At 33.8% G+C, this 19948-nt stretch overlaps 2 protein-coding genes across 2 annotated transcripts; one reads left to right on the forward strand and one right to left on the reverse strand.

Annotated features, from left to right (window-relative positions):
- Positions 1-848: 848 nt before the first annotated feature.
- Positions 849-1471, reverse strand: LOC116111287 (heavy metal-associated isoprenylated plant protein 47-like). The gene is made up of 3 exons (XM_031397489.1): positions 1466-1471; positions 1228-1309; positions 849-1081 (listed from the first exon to the last, which is right to left on the reverse strand). Exons 1-3 carry the CDS (start codon positions 1469-1471, stop codon positions 849-851), a joined length of 321 nt encoding a protein of 106 aa, XP_031253349.1.
- Positions 1472-8985: 7514 nt separating this feature from the next.
- Positions 8986-11058, forward strand: LOC116111288 (calcium-transporting ATPase 12, plasma membrane-type-like). The gene has a single exon (XM_031397490.1). The coding sequence runs from the start codon at positions 8986-8988 to the stop codon at positions 11056-11058; it is 2073 nt and encodes a 690-aa protein (XP_031253350.1).
- Positions 11059-19948: the final 8890 nt, after the last annotated feature.

Raw genomic sequence — 19948 nt, forward strand, 5'->3', positions numbered from 1 at the left:
TTGATAGTGGAATGAAGCCATGTGATGATGCTGAACTTGGTGATTCTCTTAAAGCTGTAAAATACCAAATGAAAAAGTCATAATTCCATGCTGGTGAATCGATTTTGTCTCTGTACAAAGTATTATCTCGAGATTATGACATCCTTTTGTCTCCCTCTTTCTTTCACTAACATATATGAAATCATCCTTATGTAATCTTGGAATCTCATTGTTATATGGAGTGGTTAAAGCTAACATACATTATATAAAGATATTTTTTTTGATGATCGGGGTATTTGAGCTAGCTTGCACGTACCTCAATTAATCTTTAGAACTGATTGAATACCTTACAAATCTAATGTTCCAAGATAAGTTACAAATATAAGTAGAACAAATTTTCTTAACTGCTAGGCCAATCCTTTGAAGTTTTATATAAAGATATTTTGAATACTGTGACAACATCCTTCTTATTCAACTCAAAATGAACCAAATAAAATGATCAATTAATCTTTAATAATTCAGAGGCCTATATTTTCTATATGACAAAGAAACAATGTAATGCTTATATATATATATATATATAAGCATATAAAATATACTCAAATTAACGATAATAAGATTTCTGTGTGATTTAATTCGATCTCTTATTATATTTTTAGACCTAATCGATCAACAAAAAAAGATCACATGTATTATTTATTTTAAACCCATTTTGTACAGTACATACAAAAGGATATACATATTAGGGTACATTTAGAAGAACAAATAAAATGTTGAGGAATCAAAACTAATCCCACTTTCCGATGCACAATAAAAATCAAATAATTAAAAAAAAAAAAAAAAATGGGGGGAAGGAAGAAACATTCTAATTAAAGAATGGTGCAACAGCATGAGTCAGGATCTCTACACTTTTCACAATATGATGTATATGGAGTTGGATTTGTCCCATAATTATCTTCAGTTGTCTCTTGGAATTCCTTCACAATTTCTAAGCTTGCAAAGCCAAGCCTCTTTTTCAATTTGCTGCACAATTTGGCTGCATCAACTCCATCTCCAGTCACCACTATATTTTCTCTGTTAACCAATCTCACGGATTCTATACCTATTATCATATCACAAAACACCTTAAACAACATCAAATTTGACAAAAAGGGTTTTCAGTCCTCCATTTTTTATGATCAAAATTCAACATCTAACTTAGAAACATCAAGCTTAAAATAAATTTAAAAATTAATGCGCTTCACATACCATCCATGTCGTTGGCTGTCTCCATGGCCTTCGCCCTGCAGTTGTTACAATTTATTACGTCCACCTTAATGACTATCGTTTGCTGCACCATAAAATCAACATGCATTATAATTACATAAACACATATCTAGCCTTCCTTCAATGCATGGAGCTAAACAGCAAATGAACCATCTTCCCTGGAAGAAAATGGATCAAGCAAAAGAGAGGGGTTGCAGTTTTAATCAATTTCATAGCTTACCTTCATATTTTTTTCGTCTTGTATATGTTATTGCGTAGAGATTATAACTAAATTGAACGTGTCAAAGTTTCTTTGTATAATGTAAATACATGTCAGTATTGCTAAGTTAATAAACTTGCATGCAAAGTTTCAAGAGCTCAAGATCCACTTTTTATGGATTCTATGTACCAATATAATTCCATTCACACTGAGTTTCCATCTAGTCTTTGCTGACTTCTAATAATTTAGCAGTTTCTTGAGTTCAGTCAATTTATAATTCAAGTCAATTACAAGAACCAGTACAGAAAATTCTAGTATCTTGATGGGATCACTTGAGTGAGGGAATGATTGTTATTTGCAACCGAGTTCATTTAGAATTTTGTAATGAAGTAAAAGGGTATAATTAACTACATTTCTCTGCATTTTTTGTAATATTTATTCTTACATGTGATCACACCTTAATATATTATGCAAATTTTTATGGTATTGAAAAGTTGCTCTTTGTTGCTTTTCACGTGGCATAAATTTTTGGTCTGTGATTCTGTGGATTGAGCTTTATACTTATCAGTACTAATTTTCCTAGTGATGCCAAACTGTGCCAATGATAAATAGACAACGTATAGCCACTACATGTGTTCTTGAAGATCATCATCACTTCATATGAATGGAGAGTCATTGTTTATATGAGTATGCACAAAGTTGATGAGGATCAATTTCATAAGCAAGTTCATGTAAGCATTAATGGATCAATCATGTACTTTGTAGACAAACCATCAACATTATGATATGTTTTAAACCTGGACCGTCTTACCCGTTCAAGGAGCCGGTTTCTCGGTCAGACTGGTGACATCATGCGATGTTAGCGTGATGTAATAAAATTTAAAACTCTAATATTATAAATTTTATAATTAAAAATTTCATGCTGAGTCATGTTGATGTCACTAATCTGACATCATGCTGACACACTAATTCTCTAACCCAATGGTTGAATCGGTGGTTGAATCGACGAAGTGACGTATTGTTTTGCCAATCTAACCTTGGGTCAATCCGGTTCAATAGTTAAAACTCGTTTTAGCCATTTAGTAGATCAGATTAGGGATCGGTTCTTGCCAGTAGACCAACCGGTCTAGTCTGGGTCCACGTGTATATGAACCTTATATATTTACAAGTTAGGTTTATTCAAATATTCATTTTACAATAAAGTCTCGTATTCCTGCTGAACTTTGGTGATATTCTTAAAGCGGTGTCTCACAAGAAAGCCATAATTAATCCAAGTTGGTGAATTTTTGTCTGCGTACAAAGAATCATCCTAATTCCTAAGAATATGGAACTTCTTGGGATCCGACCTTCGTCGTCCTTCCTCTCTTTCATATATCAGTTCTGTGATCTTCTTTTTATGTGACCTCGATAACTTCAATGTTCTTTTATCAACTAATTGGTTATTATCTACTTATTCTGTGCAAAAGCTTATGAAAATTACAGTACTTCAACGCACAATCTGTAAGTACTTAAACCAAAGGGTGAAGAAGAAGGGATTAATTGAATTGAAGTTTACATGATGGTGCAGGGGCCTGGTTGAGGATCATGAACAACTCTATATAATACATACTCATTACTGGTTGATAATACTTGATAGATATGGTGTAGTTGGGAGACTTGGACTGGAAGGTGGTTGTGTATCTTCGTCTTCATTTTCGTTGCCTGCATTCTCCTGAACTCTTCCACCATTTCTAAGCTCCATGGCCAGCTTCTTGTTCAATTGAATTGTCGTCGGCTGCGTCAACTCCACTCCGTCACCTACTTTGTCTTTGTATTCCCCATCTAGTGCCACTGGGATTACACCTATATCATATCACAGAAGCAAACTTAAAGCACACATAGGGCAATTGGTCTGTTTACATTCATTTTTTGATCAAAATTTAATCCATCTGCGGCGGCGGCTGTCTCCATGGCCTTGGACCTGCATTTGTCACATCTCACTTGCACCTTTAATTATCTTTTGCTGCAAAATGAATCAATAACATCATGATCATAACTAACATGAAGGCAACAAATTCAATAATCAAGCAAATTTGTTGATGCAAGCTAAAAGAATGACCTTCTTTCATATTTACCTTCATATTCGCCAGGTTATTGTATAGAGATTCTAAGGAATGAGTGTTTTGCAATATGTATGAAGAGTAAGACGTCAAGTTGAACCTTATTTATAATGTCAGCACATGTGAATTTTGCCGAGTAAAAGTTGCACATGGTGAATATACACCTGTGAAGGAATTTAGTAAGGTTTAAGAGCTCAAGATCCACTTTTCATGGATTCTATCAGCGAATTTCATTATACTCAAGCTATGTTAACATAGTCTTGCTTGGTTCTAGCAATTTCCAGCTTATAGTATTGATTTAAGTCATATAACTGATCACGTCAATTACGAAACCGGTAAAATTCAGTAGTCACATGTTTGAAACACTTCAAGCGCGTTAATGGTTATGTAATTGACGTTTATTCAAACTTTATTGGATGTAGAAGGTAAACGGGAGAAAGAAGAAAGAAGGTGAAGTCCATGACTGCTACTTCACTGATGGTGCAATTGGTTGGTTTTAGGATCATAAACTTGATTTACATGGACAGAGCAGGCCTAGCTAATCTTCTCTTGCTCACTTTACTGTCAAGTTTGCTGCATGCATCAACTCCACTCCAGCTCCAGCTCCAGTGGCGGATCCAATTAATGACTTGTGGGGACTAGAGTCCCACTCAACTTTTGAAAAAAGTCCATATCTTATATTTATTTAATTTTACACTTATAGAACTATGAGATTTTGGAACGTCCCCACGATTGTTTAGATTTATTTTTGTAAAACCCATTTTTAATCCGAGTACATATATTTCATATTTTTTGTGATTTTTATTTTTATGCAGAGGATCGATTAGTTTTTAAAAGTTTTATTAGGAGTGAAAAATGAAGGAAAAAAACTGTTGGGTTTGCATTTAACTGAGGGGAGAAATCTGGGCATTTTTACATCAAAAAGCTAATGTGGCGAGGTCATGGTGAGAATAGAGAATCTTGGGGTAGTTTCATAATTCAAAGAAGTTGTTTTATATATAAATTGGTTTGTTTGTAAAAAGAAAAGAAAGAGAAAAGTCCATAAAGAAGAAAGAAGAAGAAGCAAAGGAAAAAGAATGAGTTTGGTCAGTTTTATCTATTTGATTTTTCTGCACTTGAGTTGATAATACTTGAGAACCAGATTGAGATTTTGTTATTGACATACGTTCTTGTGATAAATTTGCTGAGTTACAAGGAATTGTGTTTTGTTAGAATTTAGTTCGGTTTAAAAAAGAAATTACATACGTTGGTGTATAAACTTGTGAAAGTTGCATTAGTTTTATTAGTTGTGACTGCGACTGTTGAAAGAGTTTTTCTACAATGAATCTTGTGAGAATCGGTTATCAATCGAATGAGAGTTAATGGATGAATGATTGCTGGTCATCTATATTGAGAAAAATGTTTTGATACAATTGACAATGAGATGATTATCCAACGTTTTCAGAATAGGAAATAGTCAAGGAACAATTGTGAAAAATTGTTCTACTTTTACAAAAATTATGTTTTTGAAGATATTTATTTGTATTTTATAACTTTTTATTGAAGCTCATTGTATGAAAAAGAAAGTGTAGTTATGATTGGTTTTAATTTTTTTTTGTGGTTTATTTTGCCCCCATTGGGGAAATTCCTAGATCCGCCACTGTCCAGCTCCCTCACATCTCTTTTCTCTTTGTGTATTTTAACAGAGGTTCGATGGCATTAGGATTTCAGGGGTTGTTTATTTTTTTTTAAATAGTTGGGCAAGTGATTAAAAAATCGATAATTATTCAAAAATTATGATTTTTGAAACTGAGGGAAGAATATCTCTCTCTTATCAATATTATTGAAAGAATAATTTATTTACAACTTTTTTATAAACTTACTTATATTTCGACTACCTTCGTTTTAGTCGTTTATAATAGATTTGCTTATTAATTCAACAGTCACAGAGTTTGTGAGAAAGGATATAAATTGTTTTGAAATTGTTACATCACGCTGACTTATTGAGATGTCATCTGTTATGTCATGCATATGTCATCATATCACTTGAAACTTAAGGTTTACTTCAAAACCACCCTCGAAACTCCAAAAATTTTATGCTAAATGGAGAATAATTTTTTCTCTATGGTTTCAGTTCAATACTGTTTAGCCAATTGTTATAATTTATTTAGTTCTCGTTTCAAATAATACTTTTTTTTGTTCTCTTGACTTAATGAAAGATTAGTTGGCTGCTAAATTTACATTGAAATGATAAAAATACACTTCTTATCAACAAATGAAAAATTATTTACACAAACAATATTAATTAAATTAAAAGAAAAATACACATGATATACTACAAATTCAACATATTTATTAAATTTTGATTAACTAACGTGATTGTGTTTATTTATTTCAATTTGTAGATTTTAATTTACAATTTTGGATTTGCCCTGCATAATGTGTATATATATATAATTTTATTACCTTTTTTTTTTTTTTATAAATGCATTCTTATACCAATGTTTATAAAATTTTAATAACATTAAAAAAAGTATTTTGTCATTTTAATATAAATTAAGGTCAAATACCTTTTATAATTCAAAGGACTAACAATGGTAATTTAAAACGTATACTAAATAGTAGTAGACTGAAACGATAGGGATGAAAAAGGAATTTCTCCTGCTAAATGCAAGTTTAGAACAATAGTTTAATTCCCAATTATTAAAATAACATTAAAAAATTAAAGAATTGCTTCCTATATATTTAAACACCCTTGAACAAATCTATATAATTCCAAAAATTTAAGAATATATAATATTATAAAAAATAAAAATAGAAAATTCTTTTCCAAGTCAATTGATGTCCTACAGAAACGGAATTGCTAAAGACTTCCACAAATTTAAATTCATTCATCCTTTGAATTTCCTTTCTTAATATTTTTATCGGTTTAAAACTTATTAGTTCGAACTTCGAAGGCGCCAAACTTTGGGGTTTTGAAAATTTGAAACCTTGAAGGTAGTTTAAATGCCTAAAAATTAAGGTCCCAATAAATGTTTTACTTTTATGGGTTGTTTAAAATGAAGATGAAGATTATAAGATTTGATCTGTAATAATTTAAAAGAGTAGGACATTCGGAGAAAGATAAAATGCTTTTGGGTGCAAAAGAAGTTCGAAATTCCATTAATTGATTTTTTGATTCCTTATGCCATTAAAGCAGTGAAATTTTTTTTTTTTTTTTTTTTTTGTTTGGTGTGAGAATTTTTAGAAATATTAAGAGAAAAAGTGAAATTGAAGAAGAGCAGAATCTGACACACGGCTCTTTTATAAGGCCGTTATACAAAACGCTGCGTTTCTTACATATTTTGATTTCTAACACTTTAACCCAGCTATTAAACATTACATTTTAACCCAGTGCTTCTAGCTTATTCTTGACATTTTTTATTTTTTTATTTTTTAGTGTTGGCGAGAGAGAGAATGGAAGAAAAAAGTGAGAAAGGCTCAAAGGAGATAAAGGAAAAAAATAAATAAATAAATAAAGGAAAGTAAAGAGAAAGAGAGGAGAAGATAAATAAAAAAGGATTAAAGAATAGTCTCAATTCATTATTTTGAGAGGTTGAGCCACTGACACTGTAATATATCGTTACTCATAGGGGCCGTGGGTCGGGTTGTATTATATACGAGATAATATATTTTAAATTGGGTAGATACCATGTTTGGTTGTTTTGTAAAAAAAATTCCCGAAAAAAAGTGTCAACAGTGCCAAATTGAGGGTAAATCGTCGAGAATAATGTTACCTAGGGGAGTATTATTAAAATATTACTCATGGTAGCCAAATTTTTGTCCAATTTTGCCCCAAAACAGTGGGCAATGTGGACAAAAATATCCTTGACTTTATTAATAATTATAAAACACCTAATTTACACAAGAAGATGGATTTGTCCTTAGTTTTTTAATTTTTCGGACAAAATTGCCTTGCTTATTATCAATATTTTCAGAACTACCACGAAATATTGGTGTGCCCATATTATCCTCACATATTTGCATATTGTGACCGATATGCCCTTTTATTCACTAAAACTACAATATAAAAAGAAAAAAAATTCTCAGCCCTAATACACATTTCGACTGAGACTTTGCCCTAAACCTCCATTGTTGCCACTGGTTTGCTTCTTCTTGATCTCGTTTGTGACTTCATCACTCCGATCTCCATTTTTCAGTAAGTCAAATGCCCTCTTTCCATTGTATTTTTCATTTTGGGTTTGTTTTGTGTTTGTTAGTCTAAGATCTCACTCTTACCTCTGTCGTTGGTCGCCCATCTTCACCGTAGCGCCTTGAGTCTTCGTCTCCAGTTGTTTGATCTGGACAACACTCCATTCGCCATTTCTGGTAAGTCCCTAGCCCTCTTTCCATTATATTTTTCGTTTTTAGTTTTGTTTGCGTTCGTTAGTACAAAATTGTTCATTGATGATACAAATAAATTCATACTTAATTACCTAGTATATATCGTTTACAATAATACTAGCCTTACAAACATCTCTCACTAACCCTATGTGGCAGCTCGCAATTGGCTTGGTTAGGTGGGACTTATTGTTGGGCAGGCGAGACCCATGCGAGTTGACACGTCGCATTTGTGAGATAAGTTAGTGAGAAGTATTTGTGAGTGTAGTATTACTCTATCGTTTAAACCCACATCAAATAATTGTTGCAAGAACATAGGATAATGTCTAGAAAAAATATAATCGTACTTACAGTGTGTTGGTGCTAAAATTCGCACCAATGAGATGTGTGTAGATTCCTTGGTGAAGTCTATGCAAGGGTTTGTGTGGAATCCGTGATGTGATGCTGGATCAATGAATAAATCAAAAAACAGAAATGACGAGATTTTTAAAGTGGTTCGGATACTTGATATAAACCTTACATCCATTGTTTTTGTATTGCTTTTTGTATTTGCTTCATTTTTTCACGTACAAGTGTGACTTGCAAAAGTTGGAATGAAAAAAATCCAATAAACTTGTAAATAAAGTTAACCCTAAATGGAATGATATGCGATGTGAATCTGTGCTCAGGGGACTCACCGCACAACACAGTGTAATCTTTTCTTACATTGGCTCTATTTTAATAAGCTCTTTCTCTTATAAATTTTAACTGAAGAAACCATGCCAGCAATAATCAACAAATGTTTATATATATGTTTTAAATGGGGCGTTTTTATTATTTTAAAGTTTAAAAAAGAAAAAGAAAGACTCTTAAAAAGATTTTAGACCGCATGTAAATGCATCATTGATTAATTGATACAGCAATTACGTTCTTATGATTTTATGATTCAATTCGAATTAACTTAGCCATCACGTTCACGTCTTTAATAGGAGGAATCTTTACCCTAACTTTTTCTAGTTCCTCGAGAAAGACTTAGGGCTTAGCTTAGTCATTTCATGATGAGTCTGTTCCTATGAATATATATATATATATATTAGCACAATCATGGAAGAAGAAAATGTCTATTCTTTGAGCCAGTCCAACTTTACCAAATTGAGTCATGAGAAAGAGTTTGGCCAAGAAAGATTAATAGTTGAGAGTAACAACTTTTCGTCTCTTTATCAATCAGGTGGCATTGATAGCGTTGTAGCTGCTTTAGAATCTGATCTTGGAAGGGGAATATCTGGTCATGATGAAGATCTTCGTCGCCGATATGACATGTTTGGTTCAAACCATATTGTAGAAGTGAACTCTCAACAACTTGAGAAAAGACACTTCCTTCAAGTGATCTTGAATGCCACCAAAGATACTACGGTTATCCTCCTCTTATTTTGTGCTTTACTTTCTTTTGTGCTTGAAATCAAGAGTAATGGACTTGAAGAAGGACTTATTGATGGTTTAATGATATTTGTCGTGATCTTCACTGCTTCTACCTTCAGTCAAGTTGTCAAGTTCTTACAGAATCGAAGAAATGAGAAGCTTGTAAGAACCAAAAAGCCGACAGTGACGGTCAAGAGAGATGGACGGGAGCGACAAATATCTATCTCTGAAGTTGTGGTTGGTGATATTGTATGTTTAAAGACTGGTGATGAAGTACCAGGTGATGGGCTAATTTTTCATAGAAGTGATGGATTAAAGGTAGATGATTACGATGATAATGATCATGTTGGAGATAATGATTTTCACCAGGTGTTTAGTGGTTCAAAGGTGGTGGGTGGACAGTGTTCCATGCTGGTGACTTCCGTTGGTTTAAACACAGAAACTAGAAAGATGATCAAATTGTTAAAAGGTGATCTAAATGAGGAATATGGAGGGTTTCAAATTGAGCATGACATGATGATCTTCCGTTTGGATAAGATTTGTTTGAGCCTCTCTTTACTTGTTCTTGTGGTACAAGTGCTTAGATGTTTCATAAAGAAAATTGGGTGCCGTGACTGCCAACATTTAGATCCTAAAGGTGTGAAGGACACAGCTGGGGAGATAATGACCAAGGCGACCAACATAATCAAGAGGCAAGGTGGAAGGTTAAATTTGTTTGTTGAAATGATAGCTGTTTTTATATTCGCCGTCAGGGATGGCTTGCCTTTGGGTTTATTAATCTCTTTTGCTTATGCATCAAAGCAATTTAAACGTTATCGGGGCATTGTTCAACATCTTCCAGCCTGTGGTACTCTTGGCTTTGTCACAACAATTTGCACAGACATAACTGGTGATTTGTTCCTGGAGGATGCCAAGATGGCCGGCTTCTGGATCGGTACGGATATCATTGGGGAATCAATATTGAATTGTGTCAATACTGATGTCCTTGATGCTTTGGGCCTAAGGATATGCATGAACTCTTCATCTGAGTCTGTAGATGATGAACTTTTGTATTGGGCTAAGGAGGTTCTGGGGTGTGATAGAGAGGTAATCAAGCAAAATTGGACAATTGAAGCTTCTGAAGTCCAAAACAATCGAACTGGGTTGTTGTTGAGATGGAATGGAGAAGATGGCAATAGTTATGTTAACATACACTGGAAAGGAGCTCCAGATATAATACTGTCTATGTGCACCCATTATTTTGACATAGATGGAACTTTACAAACCCTAGATGAACATAAAAGAGATGTGTTCAAGAAAAATATTGAATATATCAGAGCTAATAGTGTACAGTGTATCGCTTTTGCGTGGAAGAACGTTGAAGAACACGAAGAAGAAATCGTGGAGCTCGCTGATGATTGGTTAACATTGTTAGCAATTGTCGGCTTGAAGAACCCATATCCACCTGAGGTGAAACAAGCTATTGAAGCTTGTGGAGAGTTAGGAGTTGACATAAAGCTAATCGTGGGAAGTGACACTAACACAGCAAGATTAATAGCAATCATCTCAGGAATTCTTAAGCCCGAAGAAGATACAAACGAAGCAGCAGTAGTTGAAGCGTCTGAATTCCGAAACAACTACGAGGCGGGTGGGTCAATTATGGCTAATAACATCAGGGCATTGGCCAATGCTTCTCCATTGGACAAGCTTTTAATGGTTCAGTGCTTAAAAGAGACTCCAAGCGTTGCCACTGGTCTGCTTTTCTTGATCTCGTTGTGACTCATCACTCCGATCCATTTTTCAGTAAGTCAAATGCCTCTTTCCATTGTATTTTTCATTTTGGGTTTGTTTTGGTTTGTTAGTCTAAGATCTCACTCTTACCTCTGTCGTTGGTTGCCATCTTCACCGTAGCGCCTTGAGTTTCGTCTCCAGTTGTTTGATTTGGACAACACCCATTCGCCATTTCTGGTAAGTCCCTAGCCCTCTTCATTATATTTTCGTTTTTAGTTTTGTTTGCGTTCGTTAGTACAAAATTGTTCATTGATGATACAAATAAATTCATACTTAATTACCTAGTATAATCGTTTACAATAATACTAGCCTTACAAACATCTCTCACTAACCCTATATGGCAGCTCGCAATTGGCTTGGTTATGTGAGACTTATTGTTGGGCAGGCGGGACCATGCGAGTTGACACGTCGCATTTGTGAGATAATTAGTGAGGAGTATTTGTGAGTGTAGTATTACTCTTCGTTTAAACCCACATCAAATAATCGTTGCAAGAACATAGGATAATGTTTAGAAAAAATATAATCGTACTTACAGTGTGTTGTGCTAAAATTCGCACCAATGAGATGTGGTAGATTCCTTGTGAAGCTATGCAAGGGTTTGTGTGGAATCCGTGATTGATGCTGGATCAATGAATAAATAAAAAAACAGAAATGACGAGATTTTTAAGTGGTTCGGATACTTGATATAAACCTACACATCCATTGTTTTTGTATTGCTTTTTGTATTGCTTCATTTTTTCACGTACAAGTGTGATTGCAAAAGTAGGAATGAAAAAATCCAATAAAATTGTCAGAGTGAAATTGAAGAAGAGCAGAATCTGGACACACGGCTCTTTTATAAGGCCGTTATACAAAACGCTGCGTTTCTTACATATTTTGATTTCTAACACTTTAACCCAGCTATTTAACATTACATTTTAACCCAGAATGCTTCTAAGCTTATATCTTGACATTTTTTATTTTTTTATTTTTTAGTGTTGGGCGAGAGAGAGAATGAGAAGGAAAAAAGTGAGAAAGGCTCAAAGGAGGAGTAAAGGAAAAAAATAAATAAATAAATAAAAGGGAAAGTAAAAGAGAAAGAGAGGAGAAGAATAAATAAAAAAGGAATTAAAAGAATAGTCATCAATTCATTATTTTGAGAGGTTGAGCCAACTGACACTGTAATATATCGTTACTCATAGGGGCCGTTTGGGTCGGGTTGATATTATATAACGGAGATAATATATTTTAAATTGGGTAGATAACCATGTTTGGTTGTTTTGTAAAAAAAATTCCCGAAAAAAAAAGTGTCAAACAGTGCCAAATTGAGGGTAAATCGTCGAGAATAATGTTACCTAGGGGGAGGTTATTATTAAAATATTACTCTGATAATCCAAATTTTTGTCCAATTTTGCCCCAAAACAGTGGGCAATGTGGACAAAAATATCCTTGACTTTATTAATAATTATAAAACACCTAATTTACACAAGAAGATGGATTTGTCCTTAGTTTTTTAATTTTTCGGACAAAATTGCCTTGCTTATTATCAATATTTTCAGAACTACCACGAAATATTGGTGTGCCCATATTATCCTCACATATTTGCATATTGTGATCGATATGCCCTTTTATTCACTAAAACTACAATATAAAAAGAAAAAAAATTCTCAGCCCTAATACACATTTCGACTGAGACTTTGCCCTAAACCTCCATNAAAAAGATCACATGTATTATTTATTTTAAACCCATTTTGTACAGTACATACAAAAGGATATACATATTAGGGTACATTTAGAAGAACAAATAAAATGTTGAGGAATCAAAACTAATCCCACTTTCCGATGCACAATAAAAATCAAATAATTAAAAAAAAAAAAAAAAATGGGGGGAAGGAAGAAACATTCTAATTAAAGAATGGTGCAACAGCATGAGTCAGGATCTCTACACTTTTCACAATATGATGTATATGGAGTTGGATTTGTCCCATAATTATCTTCAGTTGTCTCTTTGAATTCCTTCACAATTTCTAAGCTTGCAAAGCCAAGCTTCTTTTTCAATTTGCTGCACAATTTGGCTGCATCAACTCCATCTCCAGTCACCACTATATTTTCTCTGTTAACCAATCTCACGGATTCTATACCTATTATCATATCACAAAACACCTTAAACAACATCAAATTTGACAAAAAGGGTTTTCAGTCCTCCATTTTTTATGATCAAAATTCAACATCTAACTTAGAAACATCAAGCTTAAAATAAATTTAAAAATTAATGCGCTTCACATACCATCCATGTCGTTGGCTGTCTCCATGGCCTTCGCCCTGCAGTTGTTACAATTTATTACGTCCACCTTAATGACTATCGTTTGCTGCACCATAAAATCAACATGCATTATAATTACATAAACACATATCTAGCCTTCCTTCAATGCATGGAGCTAAACAGCAAATGAACCATCTTCCCTGGAAGAAAATGGATCAATCAAAAGAGAGGGTTTGCAGTTTTAATCAATCTCATAGCTTACCTTCATATTTTTTCTTGTATATGTTATTGCGTAGAGATTATAACTAAATTGAACGTGTCACAGTTTCTTTATATAATGTAAATACATGTGAGTTTTGCTAAGTCAATAAACTTGCATGCAAAGTTTCAAGAGCTCAAGATCCACTTTTTATGGATTCTATGTACCAATATAATTCCATTCACACTGAGTTTCCATCTAGTCTTTGCTTGACTTCTAATAATTTAGCAGTTTCTTGAGTTCAAGTCAATTTATAATATCAAGTCAATTACAAGAACCAGTACAGAAAAATTCAGTAGTATCTTGATGGGATCACTTAGAGTGAGGGAATGATTGTTATTTAATTGGCAACCGAGTTCATTTAGAATTTTGTAATGAAGTAGAAAGGGTATAATTAACTCAATTTCTCTGCATTATTTGTAATATTTATTCTTACATGTGATCACACCTTAAATATTATTATGCAAGATTTTATATGTGTATTGAAAAGTATGCTCTTTGTTTGCTTTTCAGCGTGGCATAAATTTTTGGTCTGTGATTTCTTGTGGATTGAGCTTTATACTTATCAGTACTAATTTTCCTAAGTGATGCCAAACTGTGACCAGATGATAAATAGACTAAAGTATAGACCACTACATAAAATGTTCTTGAAAGATCATCATCACTGTTCAATATGAATGGAAGAGTCAATTGTTTATATGAGTATGCACAAAGTTGATGAGGATCAATTTCATAAGCAAGTTCATGTAAGCATTAATGGATCAATCATGTACTTTTGTAGACAAACACATCAACTTATGATGAATGTTTTTAAACCTGGACCGGTCTTGACCCGTTCAAGGAGCCGGTTTCTCGGGTCAGACTGGTGACATCATGCTGATGTTAGCGTGATGTAATAAAAATTTAAAACTCTAATAATTAATAAATTTATAATAATTAAATAAATTTCATGCTGATGTCATGTTGATGTCACTAATCTGACATCATGCTGACATCACTAATTCTCTAACCCAATGGTTGAATCGGTGGTTGAATCGACGAAGTGACGTATTGTTTTGCCAATCTAACCTTGGGTCAATCCGGTTCAATAGTTAAAACTCGTTTTAGCCATTTAGTAGATCAGATTAGGGATCGGTTCTTGGCCAGTAGGACCAACCGGTCTAGTCTGGGTCCACGTGTATATGAAACTTATATATTTAACAAGTTAGGTTTATTCAAATATTCATTTTACAATAAAGTCTCGTATTCCTGCTGAACTTTGGTGATATTCTTAAAGCGGTGTCTCACAAGACAAGCCATAATTAATCCAAGTTGGTGAATTTTTTGTCTGCGTACAAAGAATCATCCTAATTCCTAAGAATATGGAACTTCTTGGGATCCGACCCTTCGTCGTCCTTCCTCTCTTTCTATTATCAGTTCTGTGATTCTTCTTTTTATGTGACCTCGATAACTTCAATGTTCTTTTTATCAACATAATTGGATTATTATCTACTTATTCTGTGCAAAAGCTTATGAAAATTACAGTACTTCAACGCACAATCTGTAAGTACTTAAACCATAAAGGGTGAAGAAGAAGAGGGGATATAATTGAATTGAAGTTTACATGATGGTGCAGGGGCCTGGTTGAGGATCATGAACAACTCTATATAATACATACTCATTACTGGTTTGATAATAACTTGATAGATATGGTGTAGTTGGAGAACTTGGACTGGAAGGTGGTTGTGTATCTTCGTCTTCATTTTCGTTGCCTGCATTCTCCTGAACTTCTTCCACCATTTCTAAGCTCGCATGGCCAAGCTTCTTGTTCAATTGAATTGTCAAGTCGGCTGCGTCAACTCCATCTCCGATCACCACTACTTTGTCTTTGTATTCCCCATCTAGTGCCACTGAGATTACACCTATNGCAGCGACCCACAGGACTGTCAGTGGACGGTGCATCTTCTTCTTCATTATCAAAAACAAAGTTGATTATGCGGAGAAATATTATGATTCAACTTATGTATCAAGTTACCTTCTTCTTGGCCATCCAATTCAAGGGAAAAAAATTTCTCCATGCAAGTCAGAAAGTTATAGAGGGGATTTTGTTTAATACCTTAGTTCTGTGCCAGGCCTTTGTTCTACTGAATGCAAAGGAGATTGAGAAACCAAATATTTTTCAAGGTATGACATTACATGAGAGTCGTTGGTTTTTAATAACAGTGAGAGCCATTGCTATTCTGCAGGTAGGGATCATTGAGATAATCACGGCTGTCAGTAATGGAGAGAGATTGAATATAGAAAATTGGTGTGCTTGTATTGGCATAGCAGCCATGTCTATACCCATTGGCTTGGTTGCAAAGTGGACGTGGTGGCCGTGACAATCTTCTTTTTCTTCTTCTCGTTAATTTTCTTTCATATGTTTATAATAAGAGAAATGTAAGTGTAATATTAATTTGTGTAACACGTTGAATATTTCTTCGTGGAAATATAATTAAAAGTTAACCATATGGTCATTGCCTCATTGGTATGCCGTGTGAAGACTTCAATTCTGACTTATGAGCCAAACCCTTTTTCTAGAAGGCATTAGGGCTAGAAATATTTCTATTATTGTCTGCCAAATGTTGCCACTGGATTGCATTAAATCTTATCCTCTTCCCTAAATATGAGGACATTAGTAGATGGTAAAATATAGTACGGTTGGTTCGGAAGGTGTAGATATTGTGAGAAGCGAATCACTGACAATTGGATAGACCTACTTAGAAAGAGAGAACGAACGTGAAAGCTCAGGTGACACCGATGTGGTGTCTATTGTAGACACTTTGATGCTCATGTCAACATGGGTGAAGGTATTTTAGTGAGGCTGAGAGCAAGAAATGATTTACTGTAAGGTGATAGGGCAAGGCTAACACAAAGTGGCCAGACAAGAGTAACACATGGCCAGAGCATAGCTTTGTAGTGGCTAACTTTAAGGCGGGAAAATATGGTGATTGAGAGCAAGAATTTAGGAGAGCTAAAGCTTTAGGTTGCATAATGAGAGTTTTGACTCCTGTTTATATAGTGAATCAAAGAGGTTAGAATCTTAGAAGAACTCTGAGTCCTACTTTGTATGAGAGTCCCAATTAGAAAGAAACTCTTGTTCTTTGCCTTTGTCGGTTCAAAAGCACTAATTCATGTAAGATACTGGATCTTGAATGAATTAGTAAGATGATTTTGGGACGAAAGTGGGCTACTGAGTTGAAGCCTATTTTAGCTTAACTTATAGGAAGACCCACCACACGGAGTGGCCCAAATTGGCCCAGTTTGTAAGGTAGCCTTGCTCATAGAGAGATCCAACTCGTAGAATGGGTCGACCCATAGAGTATTTCTTCTTACAAATTTGACCATCCCATAGGATTGTCAATCCAGAAGATGTATCTAAGCGTAGACCCAATTGGAATTAGATTAAGGCATTGTGCCATATTTATTATGTGTTTCGTGATTGGACTTGACAAGATCTAATACGATTTTTTACCCATATAACATCAAAGCCGAAGTACGAGGACATGGACACATTATTATTAATTTTTTTTTTTTTTTTTTTTTTTTGGGTGATATGAAGATAAAGGAAAGGAGATATATATAGTGTAGTAAGTAAAGACAAAATTAATCATAAATTTTAGTGGATAATCATGATGATGTTACTGTAAAAGAGAAGAAAATTTCCTATATGCCATCAATCAATTTGCATGTATACTTTCTTAATTTATCTAAAAAATAAAACTTTTATGAATTAATTGTTGGTTGGATATATATATGCTTTTTTTTTTTTTTTTTAATAATAAGTTAGTAAAAATGATTTTAATATAAAAGGGATACAAGTAAAATTTTTATATAAATTCAAAAAGAGGTTATTGAAAAAAGACATTTTTTTTTTAATTAATAGATATAGAATAATTCATTTAATTATTTATAATTATCTCTTAAATTGCAATCCAATAACATATAAAAAAAAAAATGATGGTCTAATTAGTCGATCTTTTTGCCCAAATAGCAAAACATATAGTATGAAACTAGGCGATCAGTTTGACTTAAACTTACCTGTGTTTGAGCAAACTCCTCCCAAGCCCTGGAAAGAAGAAAAAATGACCCAAATTAAGCAAAGTTTGAGTGATTAAAAATGCATAATCAAAATTATTCTGTAGAGAGAAACGATAAATTGTTAATATGTGGAAGCATGCATGTGGTTTAACATTCAATTTTTCTTATAAAAGATGCACTATTTGCACAAAACTAAGACTAAACCAGCAGCCCAAGCCACCAGGGATGCTATGCTATGGCAAAGACAGAGAGAGAAGATGAAGAAGAGAACCAGGAAAGAATAAAGTGAGAGAAAGGGAGAAGAGAGATCGCAAATGATTATATATTGCTAGCTAGTGACACAGGGAATGATAATGGAGGTTTGATGATCATCTCAATGGTTAAATCTTTTGAATGATCATCAATTTTTTGTCAATATCATGGTAGGCTCCATGCAAATTAAAAATATTTCAGAAAACTATTAGAGGAAGTATAATCATAGATTGAGACTGTGTCATACGACAACTTTCACTTTGGGATATTATTATTGCCAATATTATAAGAAACAATATCCTATAGTGTCATGTCATGAGTCATAATTCCACCCAGGAAAAGAGAACTTCCTTTTGTTTGGAATCAACTTCCCTCACATTTGATCGGAAAATAATATAAAACTAACAAGTGTTATCATAGACCATAAAATCTACAATTGATTCAAAAGGGATGAATTTTATGAAAAACGAGTAATTGACAATAGGATGAACCTATACAAAAAGAGAAAACGAACATGAAGGTTTGGGTGACACTGGTATAGTATCTATCGTAAGCACTTCGACGCTCAAATCAGCACAGGTGAAAGTATTTTAGTGAGGGTTGAGAGCGGGAAAGTGTTTGCTACAATATGACTAGGGCTAGACTAGTACAAAGTGGACGGAGCAAAGCTTTGCAATGGCTGAATGTGGTAGTAAAGCAGGGAATATGGAGATTCTTAAGAGCAATAATTTAGGAGTTAAAGCTATGAGTGATTTCTGAATGTGTCATGAGAGGTTTGACCTCTATTTATATAAGAGTTCAAGGGAGTTTGCATCCTAGTAGGACTTTGAGTCTTACTTGGTAGAAGAGTTAGTATTAGGAAGGAAGTCTTGTGACTTGCCTTTATCAGATTAAGACTACCAATTTGAGTAAGATTTTGGATCTTGATTGAAGTGAAAAGTAAATAGGATTTTGATTTCTATTTTGGAATGACTGTGGGCTAATGGGCTAGTGCCCGATTCAACTTAATTTGTAGAAAAACCCAACTCATAGAGTGGTCAATCTACAATGTGGATTTAAGCGTAGTCTAATCGAAATTGAGTTCAGACACTGGGTCGTAATATATTTATTTCGTTAGTAGATCTCGTTAGACCCAATATGATTTTTGACCCATACAGTTATAAAATAATTAAATGAAATTAAAAATTTAATAATGTGAAAATCATACAAAACTGATACATAAATTGTATAAATTAATTTAAATGATGAGTTTATATTATATGTTAGTGGTGGCTTCAATTAGAATATTATAAATCTTTAATTAAAATATTATTATAAAATATAAAAGTGGTTATTAATTTAATGTGCAAAGCATTGTTTGTGTGCGGATTCTTAGGCACCACCTTACGAGTAATGTTACAATCATTGAAAATAGTGTATCGAATTTATGCACCGAATGACGTGATATAATCTTGATTATCGATTAATATTAAATTATAATTAATCGACGGTTATGATTATGCTACGTCATTCAGTGCATGAATTTGGTATACTATATTTGGTGACTGTATTATTTTTCCTATCCTACACACCAATCTTGAAAAACCCTTCAAACTTCTTGAAAAGGTTTTGAGGAACATAATAATGAACTTGGCAGATTGATTGGGATTATTTGTTTAACGAAAGATTGAAGGTTTTCATGTAAGGGGGGCCATATATGCTTGCCAATGTCTTTTCGTACATATGATTCTGGTCGATTCAAGGAAATAGCTAGTAGGAAGATGGTTGCCTCCTTTGGTGAGACAGATATCATTTTCTAATGTCACATGGAATAACACATTCATCACCATGTTTTAAACTCTGGCCTAATCTAGTCAGTTGAACCGGTTCAACTGGGACCCGAGGCCTTCATGGGTGGGTTTTCAATTTGACTATTTATAAAAAACCCTAAAAATTAGGATGACGATCAACAAATAATTGGTAACTAAGATGTTGGGGTTTTGAAGAGGAAGGACTACTGAGTTAAAAGGTGGCGATGGAGGTGATTTTCGGTGAGTGAAATTACTGAAAATCGTAAAAATCAATCA

This window comes from Pistacia vera, unplaced genomic scaffold, assembly GCF_008641045.1.
Source record: "Pistacia vera cultivar Batoury unplaced genomic scaffold, PisVer_v2 Contig630, whole genome shotgun sequence".
Lineage (NCBI taxonomy): Eukaryota > Viridiplantae > Streptophyta > Magnoliopsida > Sapindales > Anacardiaceae > Pistacia > Pistacia vera.

Coding starts and splice junctions, on each gene's coding strand:
- LOC116111287 (XM_031397489.1), bottom strand. Junction 1,082..1,227: donor GACAGCCAACGACATGGATG/GTATGTGAAGCG, acceptor ATATGATAATAG/GTATAGAATCCGTGAGATTG.
- LOC116111288 (XM_031397490.1), top strand. CDS start 8,986: ATGGAAGAAGAAAATGTCTATTCTTTGAGCCAGTCCAACTTTACCAAA.